The sequence below is a fragment of the Wickerhamomyces anomalus genome, assembly GCF_001661255.1.
Source record: "Wickerhamomyces anomalus NRRL Y-366-8 unplaced genomic scaffold WICANscaffold_3, whole genome shotgun sequence".
NCBI classification, from domain to species: Eukaryota; Fungi; Ascomycota; class Saccharomycetes; order Phaffomycetales; family Wickerhamomycetaceae; genus Hansenula; species Hansenula anomala.
Window position 1 is genome coordinate 1,010,472 of NW_017567112.1, and position 23,102 is coordinate 1,033,573.

At 34.0% G+C, this 23,102-nt stretch overlaps 11 protein-coding genes across 11 annotated transcripts; 7 read left to right on the forward strand and 4 right to left on the reverse strand.

Moving 5' to 3' along the window:
- Positions 1 to 95: 95 nt before the first annotated feature.
- Positions 96 to 2,180, reverse strand: WICANDRAFT_78609 (uncharacterized protein; the record flags this gene model as incomplete). The annotated part of the gene is made up of 1 exon (XM_019184758.1): positions 96 to 2,180. The coding sequence occupies one exon, from the start codon at positions 2,178 to 2,180 to the stop codon at positions 96 to 98; it is 2,085 nt and encodes a 694-aa protein (XP_019039192.1).
- A 92-nt stretch (positions 2,181 to 2,272) lies between these two features.
- ORC3 (origin recognition complex subunit 3) lies at positions 2,273 to 4,720 on the forward strand (the record flags this gene model as incomplete). The annotated part of the gene is made up of 2 exons (XM_019184124.1): positions 2,273 to 2,461; positions 2,513 to 4,720. Exons 1-2 carry the CDS (start codon positions 2,429 to 2,431, stop codon positions 4,718 to 4,720), a joined length of 2,241 nt encoding a protein of 746 aa, XP_019039193.1. The 5' UTR covers positions 2,273 to 2,428.
- A 91-nt stretch (positions 4,721 to 4,811) lies between these two features.
- WICANDRAFT_78611 (SRP1/TIP1 family protein) lies at positions 4,812 to 5,492 on the reverse strand (the record flags this gene model as incomplete). Its single annotated transcript, XM_019184759.1, has 1 exon — positions 4,812 to 5,492. The coding sequence occupies one exon, from the start codon at positions 5,490 to 5,492 to the stop codon at positions 4,812 to 4,814; it is 681 nt and encodes a 226-aa protein (XP_019039194.1).
- Positions 5,493 to 6,307: 815 nt separating this feature from the next.
- On the forward strand, positions 6,308 to 7,498 carry EFM2 (S-adenosylmethionine-dependent methyltransferase; the record flags this gene model as incomplete). The annotated part of the gene is made up of 1 exon (XM_019181764.1): positions 6,308 to 7,498. One exon carries the CDS (start codon positions 6,308 to 6,310, stop codon positions 7,496 to 7,498), a length of 1,191 nt encoding a protein of 396 aa, XP_019039195.1.
- Positions 7,499 to 7,865: 367 nt separating this feature from the next.
- Positions 7,866 to 9,017, forward strand: ZRT1 (high-affinity Zn(2+) transporter ZRT1; the record flags this gene model as incomplete). Its single annotated transcript, XM_019181641.1, has 1 exon — positions 7,866 to 9,017. One exon carries the CDS (start codon positions 7,866 to 7,868, stop codon positions 9,015 to 9,017), a length of 1,152 nt encoding a protein of 383 aa, XP_019039196.1.
- Positions 9,018 to 10,640: 1,623 nt separating this feature from the next.
- Positions 10,641 to 11,252, forward strand: WICANDRAFT_78614 (superoxide dismutase; the record flags this gene model as incomplete). Its single annotated transcript, XM_019184760.1, has 1 exon — positions 10,641 to 11,252. The coding sequence occupies one exon, from the start codon at positions 10,641 to 10,643 to the stop codon at positions 11,250 to 11,252; it is 612 nt and encodes a 203-aa protein (XP_019039197.1).
- An 84-nt stretch (positions 11,253 to 11,336) lies between these two features.
- Positions 11,337 to 12,239, reverse strand: RPC34 (DNA-directed RNA polymerase III subunit C34; the record flags this gene model as incomplete). The annotated part of the gene is made up of 1 exon (XM_019184761.1): positions 11,337 to 12,239. The coding sequence occupies one exon, from the start codon at positions 12,237 to 12,239 to the stop codon at positions 11,337 to 11,339; it is 903 nt and encodes a 300-aa protein (XP_019039198.1).
- A 201-nt stretch (positions 12,240 to 12,440) lies between these two features.
- NTR2 (Ntr2p) lies at positions 12,441 to 13,554 on the forward strand (the record flags this gene model as incomplete). Its single annotated transcript, XM_019184762.1, has 4 exons — positions 12,441 to 12,534; positions 12,591 to 12,646; positions 12,693 to 13,183; positions 13,248 to 13,554. 4 exons carry the CDS (start codon positions 12,441 to 12,443, stop codon positions 13,552 to 13,554), a joined length of 948 nt encoding a protein of 315 aa, XP_019039199.1.
- Positions 13,555 to 13,728: 174 nt separating this feature from the next.
- ARG3 (ornithine carbamoyltransferase) lies at positions 13,729 to 14,724 on the forward strand (the record flags this gene model as incomplete). Its single annotated transcript, XM_019181631.1, has 1 exon — positions 13,729 to 14,724. One exon carries the CDS (start codon positions 13,729 to 13,731, stop codon positions 14,722 to 14,724), a length of 996 nt encoding a protein of 331 aa, XP_019039200.1.
- Positions 14,725 to 14,762: 38 nt separating this feature from the next.
- TRL1 (tRNA ligase) lies at positions 14,763 to 17,258 on the reverse strand (the record flags this gene model as incomplete). The annotated part of the gene is made up of 2 exons (XM_019181803.1): positions 14,763 to 15,391; positions 15,428 to 17,258. The coding sequence occupies 2 exons, from the start codon at positions 17,256 to 17,258 to the stop codon at positions 14,763 to 14,765; spliced, it is 2,460 nt and encodes an 819-aa protein (XP_019039201.1).
- Positions 17,259 to 17,945: 687 nt separating this feature from the next.
- Positions 17,946 to 19,427, forward strand: WICANDRAFT_15902 (FAD-binding oxidoreductase; the record flags this gene model as incomplete). The annotated part of the gene is made up of 1 exon (XM_019180664.2): positions 17,946 to 19,427. A coding segment is annotated over one exon (1,482 nt), but the record flags the coding sequence as incomplete, so codon positions are not given.
- Positions 19,428 to 23,102: the final 3,675 nt, after the last annotated feature.

Below are 23,102 nucleotides of genomic sequence, written 5' to 3' on the forward strand. Positions count from 1 at the left end.
TTTATTCGATGCTTTAAAACTATTGGGATTGGTTTTATTATTATTCTTTCTATCTTTAATTTTGATTAAAATATTCCCAAAATGGTGAATCCTATTTAAACAATTGGTCCTTCTTTATATAATTCATCAATTGTAGTTTGGAATTTCTTTTTAGCATTTGGTCTTTTCAATTTTAATGTTGGAGTAATTGTATCATCTTCTGTATTGAATGGCTCAATCGCAAGATGAATATTTTTCAATTTTTCAAAACTGTATAATCCTGTATGTTCAATATTGTTATTTAGTTCTTTCAAAACAAATTTACGAACTTCTAAATCATTTAATTTTGCCAAAAGTTGTTCATGTGTAGAGATTTTGGAACCTAGACTTGATGAGTTTTTAATCAATTTCAACAACATTGGTTCTTCAATACCAATAATACCAATCAAATAACTTTGGAAACTATCACCATAAACAAATATTTGATTAATAAATGAATTATTACCTGAATAAAAATTTTCAATTTTTTCACTTGCAATATATTCACCTTGAGCTAATTTGAAGAAATTTTTAACTCGATCAATAATTGCAATTGAACCAAATTCATCAACTTGTGCAATATCACCTGTACTAAACCAACCTTCAGAATCAACTGAATCTGAAGTAGCTTCTGGGTTCTTATAATAAGTATTGAAAACTTGTGTACCTCTAAGAATTAATTCACCACTTCTGTTTGAATCAAATGTATAATTCATTTCTGGCAAGTTACGTAACTTGAATTCAGATGTAACACCAATTGAACCACATCTTGAAGTATCTTTATTAAACTTAGTAGTTATTGCAATACCACCAAAAGTTTCAGAAGATCCATAACCTTGATAAAAACCTGAATTTAAAACTTTACGTAAATAATAAATTGATTCTCCAGCTAATGGTGAACCTCCACTAATTAAAAAATCAAGATTACCAAATCCAACTTGCTGTTTGATCTTATTTATAATAAGAGAATCTAAAATTTTAACCAAGAATTCATCATCATTATGATTCAATTTATAATTAACTGCAAATCTAAGAATTGCACCTTTGAAACCTGGAGTTGATTTGATCTTCTCTTTGATACCACTTTCAATTCTACTATATAATCTTGGAACAGCACTAATATGACTTGGTTTTAAAATCTTAATATCATCTAAAAATGTTTTCGGGTTTTCAGGATTTGATGGGAATGCAATTGCAGCACCTTTTCCTAATTCATAAATGATTTTAGAACGTTCATAAACATGAGCTAAAGGTAATAACACTAATGAGACTGGATTTTTAGGGAATGTAACATGGATGAACAAAAATGAACCAGATGCCATAACATGTGAATGTTTCAATTCAACACCTTTTGGAATACCAGTGGTTCCTGATGTGAATGAAATGGTATATAAAGTATCAGGGGTTGGAACTCTATGAGGCTTTAAATTTTCTTTACCAATTGCTAACAATTTTTTGAAATCTAAAATCTTGTAACCTTTAGATTCAGCATCTTTAATCAATATGGCATCTTCAGTTGGATCTAACTCTTCAATTGTGATTAAAATTTTCAAAAATTTTGAATCAACATTTAATATTTTTTCAAGTTTATTTTTGGAAAGAACAATGATTGGAGTTTCTGTTAAGTTTAAAATATATTTAATAGCTGTAGTTCCTAGAGTGTCATATAATGGAGTATTTGGAATAGAATAAGCATGAGTCCCCAAGTCACTAACGATCCATTCTGGTTTATTAGCAGAAAATAAAGTTAAAATGAAATTATTAATATCAGCATTTGGAGCATATTCAGAAACAAGATGTAAGAACCCAGAACCAGCATAATCTCTTTTCTCAGCTAATTGTTGATAAGTTTCAAAATGAAATTCAGAAGAAAATTGTCCAGTTTTGGAATCTTTCACTCTATAACCAATGGATTTATTTTGGGAATGTATTTTCAAATTTTCTTGGAATAAATGATAGAAAGTTTTGTATTTTGGATGCAAATAACCAACTAGTTCACCATCTTTAACATAAGAGTTTTTGAAAACAGGAGAATATTGATCAGTTTGTGAGCCTGGGACAGGTGTTGAAGTTTTGGTTTTTGAAAAGTCCAAAGGCAAGAGAGGATAGATCTCTTCTAGATTTGTGATCTTGTCAGCGTTTGGCAGAGGAAGAGCAGTCATCTTCTTTGTGCTTATCTTTTTCTTCTTTTCTGTTAATTTGATGGAAATGTTTATTAAATTAAATTTGAAGAATTTAAACTTTTGTTTTGGTTATTACGTAATCAGAGAATCTATAGTTTGTGCCTCGGCTAAACCGAAACGGGGAGAAATGAGATTTGCAAAACGCATTCGCGGAACGTCAAATCGATTTTAACTGAAAACAAAAACATCAAAACGTTACAAAAAGGCTTTAATTTGAGCATCAGAAAATGGATGTCTCCCAGTTCAACGAGTCCCAGAAGGTATGTTTGTACATGTGTGATTTTCTAGCTGTTTTCTAACAACTGCGATAGACTGTGTACGTCCTCAGAAAACCATCCAAGAGACAAAAGATAATAGAGTCCTCTCAAGCTGTTTCTGAAGGTGCTGCAGTCTCTATAAATGATCCCAAAGTTCCATTCCTAAGGCTTCTATACGGCGAGGAACCAATAGAAAATGTTAAGCTACGATACCACTTGTACCAGAATTCAATACAAGCACAAGACACAATTGCAAAGAAAATCTTGGATGAAACCAGTGATCAAATATTGACAAACATTAGCAACATCATAAATCTACCCATCAACAATGAACAACTAGACTCTGTGTTGCTTCTCTCATCCTCAAGCTTTACAAGCAGCTCAAGTTTTATATCACAATTGACTAGCCACTTATTGAATGGTGATCACAACAACCATAGAGTTGTAAGGTTGAGCTCAAAAGAATGTAACACAATCAAAGTGACTTTGAAAAAAATTGTTAGTTCCATCTTATATGATACATTAGCTGACGGTGACAATTTCATCGATAATGACAGTGATGAAGAAGAGAATAATGTTTCTGATGAAAGTGAAGAAGAAGAAGATGATGATGATGATATACTATTGCAACATAAAAGATTACCTTTTGATCTAGATTCAATAGTGGAATGGTGTCAACAAATCTATTCCAAAAAGAATGAAAGTATCGACACTACTTCAACAAGGATTGTTTTGCTTTTTGAGGATACCGACTCTTTCAATATAGGGTTATTGAATCATTTGATTAAACTAATCCATCGTTTCACAAATAGAATCCCATTCAGATTGATCTTCAACATTGGTACAAATGTGGAGAATTTTTCAAAGAAACTAGATAATGAATTACATTTCCTTTTGAAGTTTCATCAATTTAAAATTGAACAAACTGGACTTATCCTAAACAAAATCGTTTCAGATATTATTTTACAAGGTGATTTTCTGATTGGGAATGAATCAATATATTTCCTATTAAACAGATTTCAAAATTCAACGAGAGATGTTAATGAATTTTTAAAATGTTTGAAGTTCCTCAAGATGAGTTTTTTTTTCAACCAACCTTTTGCAATTATTGGTGAAATATTACAAAGACAAAATGGTGAAATCTTGTTGAATGATTCATATTATGCAGCTATTAAAAACACAGAATCTTTCCGTGATTATATAAATCAATCAATCAACTCTGACCAATACGACCCAGATGAGATTTTGGCATTGATTAATCAAGACAATAAAGATAATGATTTGATTTCAAAGTTAGTTATCAAAGCAACAAATGACTATATTAAAAATTTGTCAAACTTCAAAACTGTCTTCAAAATTATAACAAATGTTTTGTTAAAACATGTATCAATTTCAAAACAGACTTATCTTGAAATATTGGCCAAATTAACAAATAAAGATGAACTTGTTAGAAACCAGCTCCTTAATGAAATCCTTACATCTTTGAAAAAACTGGAGATAGATGCATTAGAGGATTTATTACATAACATCAATGAGGAAGCAGCAAATAATGATTTATTACAATCTTTGAACTCAAAAGTTAAAGCTGTTTCGATTGATTTAACAGCACTAAAAGAAACTTTAAATGATCCTGAGTCTTCCAAAATTCAATTCAAAATTGATTATAGAAAATTATTGGAATCTTTAATATCAACAATTGATTTTTTTTTGAAAAAATCATTTAAAAATCCATTTGAATTATTGTTCAATGAAGTTTTCCAGTTAAATGATTTGGATATTTTAAAATCAACAATCATCCCACAAACTAGAACAATAATTGAAGATTCTTTAACTGATCCTGAATTATATATCAATATGAATAATAAGTCACAAACACAAGATCCATTAGAACGTTTAAACATCATTTTAAATCCAATCATTTGTGAGTTATTTCAAATTTATCGTGAAACAAGTTTAAATTTAAATATCTATGATTTTTATCAAGTTTTCAAAAATTCATTAAGAAGTGAAGAAATTATGAAATTATTTATGGAAATATTAGATAATACTGATTTATTAGAAAAATATTTAAATGATGCTGATAGATTCAAATTCATTTATATTTTTTTCAATGATGCTGATATTTCAAATGAAATGAAATTTGATAAATTAATGTTGGTTTTCTTTCTACAAAAATGTGGTGAACTAATAGATTGTGGATTTTTAAAACAAATCAAAAGAAAAGGTGACTCTCTAGAGAAATGTATCTGGAGAGGACTATAAAAGTTTAAAAAGGTATAGAAATGGAAAACATAAATAAATAATGATCAATTTATCTGGCTGAAATTTTTTTTTATTGTAAAAAATTTGAAATCTAGATCAAGAATGATAATAATGGGGAAGCTAAAACCAATGGTAAATAGTTATTCAAATTGTTAGCACCACCTGTGTATGTTGAGACTTGAGCAACTGATGATGATGATTCTTGAACACTCGAAACAACAGTGGTTGATGATGAAGCTTTTGATGAGGATCCTTCAGCAGATGATGAAACTGGAGCTGCAGATGATGATTGAGAAGTTGAAGCTTTTGAAGATGGTGCAGCTTCAGAGGATGATGAAACTGGTGCTTCAGATGATGAAGATGGAACTGGGGCAGCTGATGATGAAGATTCTGGAGCAGCAGAAGAACTTGGGGCAGCAGAAGATTGAGAAGTTGATGGAGCTGCAGATGAAGCAGCTTCACCGTGTTCTTGAGTATAAGCAACTTCTAATTTGGATTCCAATCTTGAAGAGTACCATGGTAATTGAGTAACAAGTGGTTTGATCTTATCAACTGGGAAATCAGTTAAAATTGAAGTGTATGAATCATCAGTATAAGTTGCAACTTTAGCATAATAATCGATTAATTCAGGTGGGATTGGAATTGTACCACCAACTAAACCAATATATTCATCCATGTTATTTTGGACATCATTCATCAAGACAGTAGCGACATCGACGTTGTTAGCAAGAGCAGCTGCAATAACTGAAAGTAAAGCGATTGAAAATTTCATAATTGTTGATAAAATATAAGTGAATGAACTTGATGTGTAGTTAACTTGGTTATAAAAGGACACAAACTTCACAACAAGAGAAACAGGAATATCACTAGCTTATATACTTTTGAGTCTCAGTATCGTGAGCACCTGTATTATGTAGTCCATAGCTACATTTCTTCGTACATTAGTTCAGCTCACTTCTGTTTGTAAACTGAAAACACACCTTCTCGTAAAAAAAGGTTTAAGCATACAATTCTCATTTCTGGCTCATTGAGGTCTGTTTTGGGCCATCATAACGAGATAACCAAGACTCTTTTGAAAGGCTATTTCTTCCACTTGAGGCCACCCACCGAACAATAGAACCTCATCTCACAATTCATAATCCAAATCTCTGTCTCGAAGCTTGCCCATTGGAGTGCCTTTTGGGAATCCTCGAGCAAATTCGCGAAATCCTCGAGATCTAAGAGATCTTGGACGGGGACACAAAACGGCCGTCGTATAAAAAAAATTTCAGCCAACAAATCAAATGAAAAGTTGCAAATAAATGGTTTGACACCAAAGCAACAGACTCTGGCATCGGTCGACTTCTGCTCAGCAGCTGCCCATATTCCAAATCCCATACACTCACCGTATACTCAACAACAGATAAATACCCGTGCTTAACTCCTCAAACGTTACGTTCATCAGCCATCACTTTCCCCTGATTTGTGCCAACTTCTCATCAACTACACATCCATTAACTATAATTTCGTTTAATGACACAATCTTTTGACCCTCTCTCATTCTTTTCTGCTCAAGAATTCAAAAACGACAACGATGGTGAGGCTCATATGACGAACTCCCTAGGTAACGGTTTAGGCATTCAACTCCAATCAGTCAATTTCATCATAGCTGAAAACAATAACAATATTGGTGATGTGGCCGTTGGTTCAGATCCAGGTTCAACAGTAGATGGCCAACCGGACTCAAACGACAAGAAAGACATTGAAAACTCTTCATTTGAACAATCTGATGCTATTCATGTGTTAGACTTACCACCTTTGTCAAATTCATTGCCTATTCCAGTCTTGACCACAATACTCAAATTCTTACAACCTGAAGAAGAACTAAACTTTGGATCAGTAGAACCAACTTCTAGAAACCAAACAGAAACTCGTGATGAAACTTTGAATTCAAAAGGGGTCTCCATAAACGAATATCAATACGCACAAGAATGGTTAGTGAACAATGGATTTATTAAATTAGCCAACAACTTATGTTACATTCAATTCTCCCAAAGCTTTTTCCAATATCTCAACAAGATCCTGGCTTCAAGATTTGCATCCGATGATACTATTTTGAAATTAACAAGTTTAAGAATATCAGAGAATTGTGGAAGAACTGCTAAACCAAATTTTCAAAGAAAAATCATTTTGAAAAATTTTGAAACTCCAATTGTATTATTTGAACCTGCACTAACTTCTGATAATTTGGGTTTAAAGACTTGGGGGTCTTCTTTGATATTGAGTGAACTGATCGTAGAAAACCATCAATCTTTGATTTTGGAACCAGTTTTGGAGTTGGGTGCTGGTACTGGGTTATGTGGGTTAACTGTAGATCTATTGGGTTATAAAGATGTTATAATGACTGATTTACCTGAAATTTTACCAAATTTGATGAAAAATAAAGATTTAAACCATTGTGATGCCCAATGTGAGGTTTTAGATTGGACTGACCCTAAAAGTTTCATTGACACAAAGGGAGAATTAACGTTCAACACAATAGTTATTGCAGACCCAATTTATTCTTCAGACCATCCAAATTATGTGGTGAATATGATGCACAAGTTCTTATCTAAAACACATGATGCCAGAATCCTTTTACAAATACCCATTAGAAAGACGTTTGAGAATGAAAGAGCTAAATTGTGGTCATTGTTAGAAGAAAATAATTTTCAAATAGTTGATGAGAAAATCATTGACGGTTATGATGATTTTGGTGCACAAAAGTTCATTTACAAGGAAATACGGTGGAGAATATAACCGTATCAATGAATTTGACGAATGATGATCAACGTATTACAACAACAATAGGTTCTTTTTTAGACTTTCACATAGAATTTAATTACTTACATGTTTTTTCTGCAGCAGGTCTTTTTTGTGTACTGAATCGCCTTAATGGTCCGAGTCTGACCATAGTCATCGGGTATTGAAATAATCACTTTGGAGGTTATGGGAATTAATAAAAAACATGCACACCAATCCATTTAAAAAGCACCCTTATAGTTATCACTAACTAATAACATGAATATTCACTACTTGGTGTATATAATCTCACCAATATGTCCAGATTCACCGTAAATAATTTAGCTCAAGATTTTCAGAGCCAAGAAAAAAAAAATCTTGAACAATGGTTAACATTACAGAATGGGATCCTGATCAAGTTACTTTGACTGATGATAGTGTCGACGATGCTTGGAAAACTTGTGTGCTTCAAGGTGTCTATTATGGAGACAATGAGTACAATGGGAGCTTAGGTGCTAGAATATCATCCATTTTTGTCATTTTATTCGTCTCAACAGCATTCACCATTTTCCCCTTGTTAGCAAGAACATTTAAACGTTTGAAAATGCCCTTATACGTTTATCTTTTTGCTCGATACTTTGGTGCTGGTGTCATTGTGGCAACTGCTTTTATCCATTTATTGGATCCAGCTTATTCTGAAATTGGAGGCCAATCATGCGTTGGTTCGACAGGTAATTGGGCAATATATTCTTGGTGTCCAGCCATTATTTTATTGAGTATTGTGGTGATTTTTTTGGTTGATGTTGCATCAGATGCTTATGTTGAAAGAAAATACGGTATTGGTAATAACAGTGGTCATGGCGGTAATAATGAAATCATGAAAGCTGTTGTTCGTGGTGGTGGAGGTAATGAAAATGGGCATGTCCATGATCATAATGAAGATGGTGAAAATGCTCCTAGTCCTCAAGACCTTGAAAATAAAAAGGATTTGAAGTCTGATGTCGGCTCTTTAAGTGATACTTCAACTCTTGGAAGCGAGAAAGAATTTAGAAGTCAAATTTCAGCATTTTTAGTGTTGGAATTTGGTATCATTTTCCATTCTGTTATGATTGGATTGAATCTTGGATCAGTAGGAGATGAATTTAAGACCTTATACATTGTGTTGGTTTTCCATCAGTCATTTGAAGGTCTGGGTATTGGTGCTAGATTATCAGCTATTCCTTGGCCAAGTCATATATCTTACGTTTGGGCTTATCTACTCTGTATTGCATACGGTTTAGTTACACCAATAGCAGTTGCAATTGGTCTTGGAGTTAGAACAACTTATATCTCAAGTTCTTATAATGCAAACATTGTGTCGGGTGTCCTTGATGCTATATCTGCTGGTATTTTGATTTACACAGGCCTGGTGGAATTACTGGCCAGAGATTTCATCTTTGAGAAAACTTACAAGAAGGATCTAAAACAGTTGCTATTTATGATCTTCAGTCTGTTATGGGGTGCAGGATTGATGGCATTATTAGGTAAATGGGCTTGAATTCTTTTCTAGATACGTTAATTTTCCCTCACTTTTATATGGTTTTGGTTTTCAAGTGATCTTTACCAAATCTCAATTCTACACATTTTCGTATGACACTACCTTATAACGTATCAACTTATAGCAATATATTTACAGAGTGCTATAGCTGTATAAATTAAGTCTATCCTGTCTATAAGATGCTCCTTTTTCAATTTTGTAAATCTTATCAACTTTGTGTCAACTTTGTGTCAAACCATCTCGGAAATACAAGGAATATGGAGGTTACTCTCGGCAATCGAAATAATTCTACGAGATATTCTATGAATATATTTACATGTTGTTAATGATCTTATTTGTGTATTAAATCGAAGCCATGAGTAATGAACATTTAATTATTGACGTATATATATCTTTATAACAATATTTAAAACTATTAGAATTAAATACATTTTTTTTGTAATTCATTAATGATATTGTATGATCAAATATTGTGACGTATTAAATAAAATATTGCTAAAATAATGTGCAAAACCACTGGAGAATCAGTCTAATATAATTACTGATTTATAGGGAAAGATAAAAAATCAGAATAAATTTAAGCAGGTAAGCTTGAAATTATATGGGCTATTATTATACAATAGTAGATCATACATTCAAATAAATAACCAAAAAATTAAAGAAATGAAAAAAATTTGATACTATTTAAATTTAATCCATATCTACTGCATTGTTAATTAAAGATTTATATAAAATAATATATATACATCCTCCATACTAATGCGTCTGAATGCTAAATTTCACTAAAGAGCTATTCTTGTAGGTCCTTTTTTACAAACTTGGCTTGTATACGTCACCTCTACTCTTGAAGTTACTTATTCAAAAGTATACCGAAAAGTTAAAACCAATAAATTTGTAATTTCGTAGTTAGACTAAACAATAACGACTAGAACTCCAATCAAAATTGATTCGTCAGTTTTAGGTATTATGGCCGTTGTGGTTTTGTGTCGATGAAGATTCGCGAATTATCATTTTGGTCAAATCCAAATCGAATTCAATTTATTTGCTCATGAAAGACTCTTCAACTCTGCTGTTGTTCCAGATCCAACCATACACAGCTGCTTAATTGACTCCAAGAACTGTGGAATTAATAAACTGAGGCTCGGTGGAGAATTAAGGGGCATCGGTATGGGTACACAGAGATCCTATCACACAATTGGGGCTGAAAAGATTGAAAGATTGGATTAAACCTTTCTAGTTACAAATGGACACTGATAGCTTTGCTCTTAACTATCCAAGTTAAAGAGCGTAATTCTAGTAGATGTCAACCCTTAAGAGAGTAGGTCATAGATACACATTATCTGAAGTGAAGTACTACTGTTGTATAAGATATGTAGTATCGTTACAGATCTTGATATAGATGAGAACATAATCCGTGCTTTCATTGGGCAAAAATCAACCTTTGTGAATTTCAAATAGATTGCCAAATTCTTTTAAAAAATGGTTAAAAAAACATTGTGTTTTTGTATTACTAATTTCAACAGTTCAAAATGTATTTAAAGAGGTTACAATTCCTTCAAATTCTATTGCACCATTCACTTCATGAATACTTCTTTTTTAAAGTTACACAATCACAATTTTAACATGTCAAACTTCAAGCTCCCTCAATTACCTTATTCCTATGATGCACTTGAGCCATACATCAGTGCAAAGATCACAGAGATTCATTATACCAAGCACCATCAAACCTATGTTAACAACTTGAATGCAGCTTACGATAAAATTTCAACAGCTATCAAAAATAATGATGTTCAGTCTCAAATTGACTTACAACAATCCATCAGATTCAATGGTGGTGGTCATATCAACCATTCCCTTTTCTGGGAAAATTTAACACCAGCAAATTCAAAAGATTTTCGAGGTGGTGCTGAGTTGAAGAAACAAATTGAAGAGCAATATGGCTCATTCAAAAAATTTGAGGGTAAATTCATTGAATTACTTTTAGGAATTCAAGGTTCAGGATGGGGTTGGTTAGTTAAAGATAACGAAACCGCAAAACTGGTGTTGTTTTCTTCTCCAAACCAAGACCCTGTACCATCAAAATATACTCCTTTGATTGGTATTGATTTCTGGGAACATGCCTATTATATTCAGTATTACAACAATAAAGCAGATTATGCAAAACAAATCTTCAATGTATTGAACTGGGAGGTTGCTGAGAAAAGATGGAAAGGTAACTATGAATTGAAATTATAAAGCTCTATATTGTAATTTCCTTCATTTCTAACGTGAAACCTTTATAAATATTATGCTCTTTATGGAAATCTGCTGTAGATCATATCATATGGTATATTCATCAAAATAAACGTTCTCTGTATCTTCACTTTGAGAAGGAGCAACAAAACTAGCAGCATCAAATATAGAGTAAGTCTCATCCAATCTTTCTTCTTTCAAGTCAACTATACTCTGATATGTAGATTTGTAACAATCTAAATTCACTTTTTCTAGTTTATCATCATAAACTAATACTTGACACAAGGATCTAATATCATTTTCAATTAATTCCTCTGATGTAACTTGACTTTTCATAATAAATGCTAAAATTTCCTCCACCGTTGAGTAATTTTTATAGTTGGCTGAATATAATTGGTTCTCTTTTAGGTTTGAATTATTACTAAAAACATTTGGAAAAGTTTTATTTGTGACGAATCTCCATATAATAGTCAGTAAACTATCAACAAATTCTGAATCCAATTCACCGTCAGTAAACCAAGGACCCCCTGTAACTTCAATAGATGGGGTTAAATGATACAACATGTAGATCTTTCTAGTAGGGAATTTGACAGACTTGACACTTTTAATGAATCTTTGACTTTCTAGAGATTTAAGACTTCTCAGAACAACATGTTGATGGAGATTCGTACGTGCTTTGATTGTTTTCGTCCATATACCTTCTCTTCCTGAAGCTTCAATATATGAGTAAATTATGGATTCATCTGAGTTCATGTTAGCTCTTTTAGCTGCCTCTTGTATCTCGACTGCTTGAAACCTAAGTTCACCATTTTGCTTTACCAGTTTGACAAGACTTTGATTCAAAAGAACTTGAACTATAACCATCAAATCAGCAGCAGTTTCGACACCTGCAATTTGCTTTAGTTCAGGTTCGGTGAACAATGTATTTTCAGGTTTGGAGATCATGGCTTCATGTAGCCTTTTAGCTTCTGCTTCATTATTTGCAGACATTATGGTTATGGATAACGGTAGTAATGAGCTTTGTCTCTCGTATTGATCATGTTTTGAAAGATCTTTGTGCTATGTAATTTTTTTTTCAGAGGGATCAAGATGTTCGGATGTTTTCAAGATGCTCATCGCGAGGTCTAAACGTCTTCGAAAACGCAAAACCACAAAAACACAAGATTGATAAAGAAAAATAGAAACTCCACCATGTCATCCAGAAGACCAAAAGCACAGGTCATACGCAATGAATCGAGTGATGATGACTTAGGCGGGAAGAGTGCTGACAATGTCCAAAAGACAAGTAAGTAACAACGACCTTCTGCAATCTGAATTTTATGAAAACTAATGGTAAAAAAGAACAAAGAAAACCTAAGCTAAAGCTTAGGAACAAAATGAAGGTTTTGAAATATGAAGTAAGTAAGCCTTTTAATTTAGAATTTTCAAGGCTAACCGCTACAGGAGCATGAAGAAGACAACAATCAAGCAGACAGTGATACGGTTGATCAGATCACGTTTCAAGTCAAGAGAAAAGAGAAAAAGTCCAAGTCAGAGCTACCACTATTTGGTCAATTGGATATTGAAGAACCACCCCAGAATATTCACAGTCTAGATGACTTGAAAGTGAAGACGAGAGAGCAACAAGAAGCTTTCAATGATCATGACCAGAAAACAGAGCATAGCAAACCATATATTAGCTCTGTAAAACCCAGTCCCCCAAATATTAATGAGTACGATAATTCACCAACAGACTTGAAGAATAATGTCTCAAATATAAGTGATAATTCCCACGACGATTTCATTCCTCTGGATGTGTCTGATAGTGAAGAAATTACGATGCAAAATGTCAATGTTGACTTGTTGGACGATGGTAGGTTACCTGTAACAGAAAAAGAGGAAATTTTACAGAGGAAACTAGAACAAAAAGAGATGGAGCGTAACTTCTATGATGTGTATGTATTCAATGTTTTTTTTTGCCTTTTTTTTTCGTTTCAAGACTAACATTAGCAATTGAAGTGAATTATCCAGTGATAATGATTTGGAAATGGATGACTGGGAGGCATCCAAGCTAAAAAGTGGAAATATCCTAAAGTCTGATATAAAAAAACCTTTGAATTTACCCAAATTGAACCTTGTTGCAGAGGAGTCACTTGTGAATGAAATAACTCATGTGAAGGACATGATTGACCAGCTTCAAATTAAACTAAAGCAAAACGAGTTAGATTCACAAAATATACAAAATAGAAAAGCTGAAATTTTGAAGAACAAGGAAAATACCACTAAATACCTCCAGAAGTTGGTTTTAGATTTTAAAGAGAATTGAGATACATGTTCTTCACCATAAATGGCTCGAACAATAGTGCGCTTACCATTTTAACGATGATTCATCCCATCCATATTTTCATATTCAAAGCTTTATCAAGACATATAAATACTTCAACCTCACCATTTTTTCAGATTGAAAACTTCATCACTGACCCATCAATTGATATTAAGAATGTTTCCAAAAAGATATTTTTCAACAACCGGGGCAAAGAGCTTGCGTCACTTAGTCTCCATAAGTGACTTGACTACAAAGGAGTTTCAAACATTGGTTACCAAAGCTGAGACCTTCAAACAGCTTTATAAAAACGGTGACAGTAAATCTTTTGTAACCAACAATCAAAAGCTATTAGGTAAAACAGTTGCATTGGTGTTTTCAAAGAGATCAACAAGAACCAGAATTTCATCAGAGGGTGCTGCAGCTTTCTTTGGAGCTCAACCAATGTTTTTGGGGAAAGATGATATCCAATTAGGAGTTAACGAATCTTTTTATGACACAACTAAGGTAATCTCATCAATGGTTTCAGCAGTATTTGCCAGAGTTAATTCGCATTCCGAAATTCAGCAATTAGCAGAACACTCTTCAGTTCCTATTATCAATTCACTTTGTGATACTTATCATCCTCTTCAAGCCATCGCTGACCTTTTAACAATCAAGGAATCTTTCAAAGAAACAAAGGGATTGAAATTAGCTTGGATAGGTGACTCAAATAATGTGATTAATGACTTAGCAATTGCTTCATTGAAGTTTGGCATAAATGTTTCCATTGCTACACCAAATGGAATTGAAATGGATGATAAAATTCTAAAAACAGCACAGAAAGTAAGCAAAGAAACAGGTGCTACTTTCCAAGTTTCACATGACCCTAAATTAGCTGCTCAAAATGCTAACATATTAGTTACTGATACATTTGTTTCTATGGGTCAAGAATCTGAAACAATTGCAAAATTGAAGCAATTTGAAGGGTTTCAAATATCTGAAGCACACACTGAAGTCGCCAACAAAAATTGGAGATTTATGCATTGTTTACCTCGTCATAAAGAAGAAGTCACTGATGATGTTTTCTACTCAAAGAATTCATTAGTTTTCGAAGAAGCTGAAAATAGACTTTATGCTGCCATCGCTGCTTTGGAAGTTTTTGTTGTTAATAACGGTGACTTTTCAAAATAGTTTTAAAGCATTCTAATTTATAAAATATACATGTTACTTTAAAACTTGACTTTTAAGGGCAATTTTTTTAGAACAAACTCATCTTCCCAATGTAATACATTCAAATTGTTATCAAACAACCCTTCTCCCGTTTCAAAACTAGCTTCTTCTGCAAGAGTGTTTGAATATACTGGTTTCACTTCATTAGATACCAAACCCACTGTGATATGAGGATGTTTATTTGCAACACCTAGACCAGAAAGAATTTTGTCCTTATGATAAATTTGTAAAACATTCACCAGTATAGTCACAATCTTCTTATTCCAGATTAACTTCTTCAAAGAAATATCTGCGAAAACCTCAGACTCAAATTTTGATCCTAAACTCTCATACATAGTAAGGTAGTTCGCCCAGACATTTCTATCATGTTCATTGCCTCTTTTTCCTTGATTGACATGCACTAAGGTGATATGGAACTCACCTTGGATTCTATTATTCTCCTTCAAGTAACACCAAGAACTATTTTCTATATTGAGAAATGGGGCCTTTTTTTGAATCAATTCATCAATTCCTGAGATTATTCTCTGTCTTTGTGGAATATCAATGCTAAAGAAAACTGGCTTTCTTTGTTTTTCTTTTGACTTTGTTTTTTCATGATTCTGTGAGTTGGATTGCCTCCCAAATTTTTCTTTGTTCTTCTTAGATTCTTGGCTGGAGTTTTTACTCATAACTTTATTGTAATTAGGTTTGTATTCAAGAGCAGATGTGAAAGCAATTTGTACTTCTTCAACAGAAGGAACTTTTGTAACCAGAATAGGATACTTTTGGTTAAGTTCACTCAAAACTTTTTCAGCATTAGTCAAAGAAGAATTTTGACCACTGGGGTTCAAATCTATAACTTGATGGAATTTTGAGTCGGGTTCTTTCTCAGTTATAACTGGTTGAAATCTCTTAATAAAACCTGACATAATTCCTTTCACTTTCGCAGATTCACTGGAGGCCTTGATAGATTGGTGGTTATCACCTCTTTCAAACACTCTTTGGACAGTAGTGTCCCAAAGCTCTTTATCATTAGAGTCTTCAGGAATGAAGTTCAAGCAAATGAATTGAACGTTTGTATCATGAGGAAAATAGTCATCTCTAAAGGCAGCAAAATCATCAAATATTTGCTGTCTTTCTCTATATTGATGATTATTTCTATCGAGTACCACAACTTTTTTTGTGGATAAAATCTCCAGAGCTTTTTTAACAAAGACAACCTTAGCAGATTTCCCATTTGGGATGTCATCATTTGAGATAATACCCCAAGAGTTTTTAAATAGATTAACAAGTGTTTGAGCTGTTGTTGTTTTACCACAACCAATCGTAGCAACTGGAATGATAACGAATTTGGTTTTTTCATCAATTTTCAAAGCATCCAAAGAATTCAAAACTTCTAGCTCTTCCAGAAGCTCTTGATTCAAAATTTCAGGTCCTGATTTTCCATAATGCTGTAGGAATCTGTTTCTCAAACTTATGATACCAAAACCAGAGATATAATCTTTTGCAACTGTAGGTTCTTCTTCCAACAAAGGGATAACAAAATCCAAATATTTGTTTGTAATGAACTTATGCTTGGTAAACTTGATACTAGATCTTTGTTTATGAGTAATGTACTCTTTTGTAACCTCCCTCCATTGTCTATACATTAAGTAAGGCTCTTCAAACTTGAACTTGAAAAAATAATCACTACTATCTTCTGCCTTCTTGCACCTTATCACAAACCCTTCAATCTCTTTGCCATTGTAAGAACCACTTTTTGAATAATCATCAAGCTTCAATTTGAGGTCACCAATATTTTTTTCAATGAAATAATCGATTTTTTTGAAACCCCAACTATCAGCAAAATTTTCAACTTTTTCAATTGAGTAAGTTTCAAAAATTGGCTTGTTCAAATTAAGACCATGAAGATAAAGACCTGCATCCCTACCTTTGTATTCGATTATATGTTCCTCAAAACCGTCATCACAAAATTCTGCAACCGCTGTTAAATTTAATTCGTAAAGCTTCAGTGCTAAATCTTTTGTTGTTAAATTTAACTGCTTCAATTGTTCTTCCAAAAACAGTTGACCGGCTATAGCATGATTTTTTGTAGTATCTTCCCTGTTTCCTGTAGAGTGTTTGCTGCACACAACAATGGTTCCATCTTCAAGGCCTGAGATTAAAATAATACAGCCATTTTCTTTTGCTGTAACAATATAAGGACCAGTTGTATTCTGTTCTAACCATTCCCACCTCGTCGAATACACTTCGTTGATGTTGAAAAACTTGTCGTAACCTCTGACCGCTATCTTTGGTTCATCAAGGAGTGTAAACAAGCCTCTGGCATTCGATGGTAGCTTTATTTTGTCTTTGGCATAATCCCATTCGTTAAATTTCCAACTGATCAACTTCTGTTCACTATCTAGAATGTCCAAAACCCTTTTGGTGGCCTTTCCTCTTTTCTTAAAAGTTGTTGCTTCCTCTAGCTTCTCTATCAATTCCTGAACACAGTTTGGATCATTTTGTAAACTCATGGCAATTGGGATAAACAATACAATTTAGCGTGTAAATGTTCAGTTTTGTGGACCTTGAAAGAAATCTTTACACAAAAAAAAAACAAGAATCGGTAAAGGAACACACTACACGATATGTTTTGGCAGTCTTCGAACCTGGAAATTAAGCTGAAATGCTGTGATACATCAACTTTTATTGGCTTTGATGCATCAATTACACCTTGAGAACCCTTTATCTATAGCGAATTGAAAAGAATATGAGGCATGGAAGAAATAAAGGCGCTGACAACGTTGGCATGATATTTTGATAAATGATTCTTGATGAAGGATTGATTTTTTTGCACGCTTCATTTGTAAATTGTCACTGTGGCTTCGGTGATACACTTTTAGTTAACAGTGGCATTTTGATCTCAACTTTCAAGTTGAAAAGGCTATATAAGTGAACAGATTACCACATTTCAATGATTTTTATTAAATGTCTCAACATATCACGTACATCTGAAGATGAAAGGATCAAACTTGAGGGTTATCACTAACGTTTTCAGTGGACGTTTGAAGCCAAGGTTTATAAATAGATACTCAACACAGGCCAATAAGAATGTAAACCATTCTAAGCTTAATGGTTTCAACTTGTTAACATCATTCTTATTATTTTCCAGTGGATCTATTGCAACATATGCCTTTTTCAATACCAGAAAGGATAACTCATCGAATTTTTCCACCACCAAGTTGGATTCCTTACAACCAATCAAATATGGTTCACCAGCTGAATTTCAAAAAGCGTTCAAGGAAATAGAAGAGTACCTAGGATCAGAAAATATAACTGTTTCAGAGTCGGAGATTGAAAGTCACTCAGATTCTTATTACCAAACTCACCATCCATCGCCAGACCAACGTCCTAGATTAATCGTTTATCCAAAAAACACAGAAGAGGTGTCCGGCGTTTTGAAAATTGCCCATAAGTATAAAATTCCTATTGTTCCATTCTCTGGCGGTACTTCATTAGAGGGTCAGTTTATAGCCTCTAGAAGTGGTATTACCATTGACTTGAATAGGCTGGACAAAATTTTAAAATTGAACGATAATGACTTGGATGTTATTGTTCAACCATCTGTGTCATGGCAAGATTTGAATGAATATCTGGCACCTTATGGATTACTGTTTGGCCCTGATCCAGGTCCTGGTGCACAGATTGGTGGTATGATTGCAACTTCATGTTCTGGTACAAATGCTGCTAGATATGGAACTATGAAGGATAACGTACTTGGGTTAACTATTGTCTTAGCTGATGGAACTATTGTCAAGACTAAGAAGAGACCTAGAAAATCAAGTGCAGGATACAATCTTACAGGCTTATTTGTTGGTAGCGAGGGAACATTAGGCATTGTAACAGAAGCTACACTGAAACTACACGTCAAGCCTGAGGATGAAACTGTTGCTGTTTTAAACTTTGACACCATTAAGGATGCCACAAACTCAGTGTCAGCAATTGTTAGAAAAGGGATACAAGTTAATGCCGTTGAATTTTTAGACTCCAATATGATGAAATGTATTAATGATGTTGGGTCAACTTCGAAAACTTGGGTTGAGAAACCTACGCTATTGATAAAAATTGGTGGTTCAAAAAGTATTATAAAGGAGCTTGTGAAAACAATCAAAGAAGTTGCAGCTGAAAACAAAAGCACAAATTTTCAATTTGCAAATTCTGAAGAGGAAAAGTCAGAATTATGGTCTGCAAGAAGATTAGCCTTGTGGTCCACAATTGATTGGGGTAGAAAATTAGTTGACCCTAAAGTGAAGGTCTACATCACTGATGTCGCAGTGCCAATTTCCAAGCTTCCAAAGGTTATCACCGAAACTCAAGATGACATTGCTCGGTCAGGTTTCAATTCTACAACCATCGGTCATGTTGGTGATGGTAACTTTCATGCTCTTATTCTTTATAAGGATGAAGAAGCTAAACAGGCAAAGGATCTTGTTGAGAGAATGGTGAACCGTGCTTTAGAGAATGATGGAACTTGTACAGGAGAACATGGTGTCGGTGTTGGAAAGAGAGAGTACTTGATAAAAGAGGTTGGGGATGAGGCTGTTGATACAATGAGACGCTTGAAACTCGCTTTAGACCCTTTAAGACTACTAAACGCAGACAAGATCTTCAAAATTGACCCAGAGGATAAGAATGACCATTGAGAATTTGCACTATATGCTTCTCGAGAATTAGCAGTCAGGACTCTTTGATAGATTATATATAGATACTTGACTTCATTGACAAAAGATAATAGAGAACTATGTAACCGCAACTTTCACTTTATATTGAGGACTTATTCACAAAAGCAGTTAATTATGCATCAGAACATCATTTGACAACTACAGGTTCTTGAATCCGACTTTCTTTTTTCGTTTTTGTGGCAAAGGTTTTGTGGCAAAAAAATAATATAAGCCTTTCAAGTTTCAACTCCTAAATTTGAACTTCTGGTTTCTTCTGGTATTATTGTTTATTTCTCAGCTCCAAGTTGAGTTGCTAATGGAGGTTAATCATTCAGAAATGTTTGGCAACTAGGACAATATAACTTTCTTGATAAAATCTGAAAATGCTACTGATGATCAAGGCTGCTTTAATTATGGATGATGCTTACAGCAGAAGAAGCTAATCGATTAACATGGCAGGATATAATGGCCGATAGAGGATGATATGATTAAGGATTTGATTAGTTTCAGCTCTACACATTCCACTACAGCTGATAATCCAAATTTATACCATTTCACTTCCACAGAAAGAACAATCTTTTCAGATCCCCTTCCTTTCCATTTCAGCTCCCTTGAACGATGAAAACTGTTTAAAGTCATCGTTCAATAATTACAGACCCCATCAACCAGAGATATAATCAGGGTTTATAGAATGGCATTTTCTTGAAACAAACCGGGAAGAAAAAAGATATTGATTTCTATTGTGGACTTCACTCATATTCAACAGGAGGCAAAGAAAAAAGGTTTTTGAAGAGGATTATATATCAGATAACTGGAAAACACTCTATATTTGATCATTATCACAGTCTATGTGCTTCAAAACAGTTTCCAAACAGTAAAAAAAATCACAAAGGAGACCCAATTCCAGAATAAATATCCTTATATGATACCAGAGCAGTCAAAATGACTAGGGAGATCAGAAACTCAGGATTTCAGGCAACAGGCAAAAGAATCATAGTGTATCAATGCGTTCTTCAACAACACTTGAACCTCTAGAAAACTAAATGAGGGATTCGGTATAGAAAATTGAAGACTTAATCAACGCCAAGACGTTAAAAAGCCAAATAGTTGTCAAGCAAGATACAACCTGACCAACTACGAAGAGCGAATCATCTAAGCGAAACAGAAATTTCGATGTTAATTGATTTGGGAACAAATTGAAGACAAATCACTACTGAAAGATACAGAAAGACGGCTTAAAGCTCAATTTAAGAGCGGCAACACTGCGTAACCTCCGGAAACTCTCAAAACTTGTGGAAAATATATGGAAAGCATCCCTAAAACAAAACAAACTCTCATTAATTCATAGTTAAACCATAAACAGAATATCAGAGGTTATAAAAAAATGAAACCGGGCTAAAAATCGCAAAACTGAACGATTAGGGAGACTTTCAACGAATCCTCGTATAGATAGCGGTCATAATTTCAAGTAAACGTTTAAATGAACTATAAATGTAGTTATTTCAGAATAACCAGCAAAGTAGACCCTCCTTTAACTACGAGCCATTTTCTAGTGCAAAGTGCAAAGTGAAAATTGAAAGAAATGGATCCTAGGGCATATCATGGAAGAGATAAATTTTGAATAACTAGAATCAACAATCAATGCTAATATTTCATTCCCAAATGCTCCAGAATATTAACGTGAGAGAAATACACTTGATATTGTGTATAAGTTTGTTCAAATATGGGAAAGTTATGGCGGACACTATAAACCATAAAAAATCACTTCTTCGACACAAATTCAGAACAGCACAGCTTTCCTTACCACTCACTGGTTTCAGTTCTCAAACTTTGAGCCCTATATCTTAAACTGAATGCGAAAAGAACCCAGGCAACATAGAATAAATTGCTACTGCACGGTGTAGCGTCATTTTACATAACAACTGGATACTACCGTATTGTCTCATTGATTTGCTGTGCTCAGTGAATACGCATAACTGTTATCCTTAGCTAGAATACAAAAGTCAGTCGACTGGCAATTGTGCCATCTTCTATCGCTTAAGAAACTCTATGCAACCTCACCAGAGAAACAACAAGGGAAACTGTTGTTGGTGTTACAACCCTGGGAACCCATTGTCACAGATATTACTCTGGGAACCTATTGTCACAGATATAACTCTAGTAACCTATTGTCATAGATATAACTCTGGGAACCCATTGTCAGAGCTATAGCTTAAGCAACAATGTTGTTAGAGCTGTAACTGAAGAAACAGATTGTCACAGGTACAACTCGAGAAACAGATTGCTGAGGATATAACTCAGGGAACCAAATGCTATTTAGCAAGCGCTTGCTTGCAGCGACTAAAGAGAAGACTTGCCTTTCCCCAACGTTCCCCCTTGGAGCTCCTCAGTTTCAAATATTTTCGCTTGTGGCCAGCAAGAATACTCAGTAGGGCTCTTTTTTGATCTATCAAACATTGATTTATTTGTTACTCCATAGGTTCTTCTAGTAATTGGGGTTATTTCCAGCTCGAATGCGCATTAAAAGCTATTAGGTCAACTGCACAACCTCTGTAGTTACTAGTATCGGAAGTATAAGTCGAAATTATGCTATGCATTGCACAAACCTGGTTGTCGCTGCGAGTGAGTATAAACCTCATTGAATACTCCGTTTGTGTTCTATGGGTTCGTATATTGTATCTCTCGTTGCAATCATTTTGCTCATCACTGGAACAACCGGTGTTAGGGGTTATCTGAAGTCAAGGGGAACCACCGAAGTCAGGGGACACGACTGAAGTCAGGGGAAACACTTGCTGTCATGAGTAACAGGACGTTGACCAAGAAACGATTTCGAGAAACTGGTTAATGGATGTTGTTGGAGCTTTTTGATATTTATACGCTCAACTAAAATCCCATGATAGTGAGTTTTTGCACAGGTAGCACTTTAAGTGGAAGGATGGATAGTTCAATCTTTGCTGTAATGTTTCTTAAGCAACAATGCGGTATCACTGGGAACCTAAACTACTGGACACACGTCTCACCGGTAACAATTAAAACCGAGATACCTCAATATTTCTCACAATATGTTGAAGTCGTATAGACACACAGCTTGATAGTACTAGTTTAAGCAGTGATTATAGGAATGGGGTGGTTAATTGTTGGTGGCAATGGAATATCTGCGGAGTGAATAATGATATAGAAGTGTTTATGTGCCATTCAAATGAGACAGTAGTATTCTTGTATTTTGGACGTTTGTAGAGAGTCTTTAGTTGAATGCGGTCGATGATTAACGTACTTGCTGTACTTTGATTTGTTTTGATGTCTCCTGGAATTTAGTTAGTTCTTACTCAAAATGTTGGTTTGTACTGATAGTGTTGCCCCTATATGTTGAGATTTCGGTTTGTGATGCCTGCCGGCTGCTGATGGACTTTCTGTTAGTTATGCTAACATGTGTAGTTTCATATGTGGGTTAGATATGTTTTTCTTTTGTTTCATCAGTTTTAATGAAGAAATTTGAGGTTTTGATGTGAATATAATGAAATTTGTACCAAATCCATTTCTGTTAGGGGTTAATTTGTATCATATGACTTTGTAAATACTTTTGGTTGAGCTTGTGGATACGTGGTGCAGCTTCCTTAGACAAGTCGCATCTTTCTACAAAACGACAGCACTCTGCCA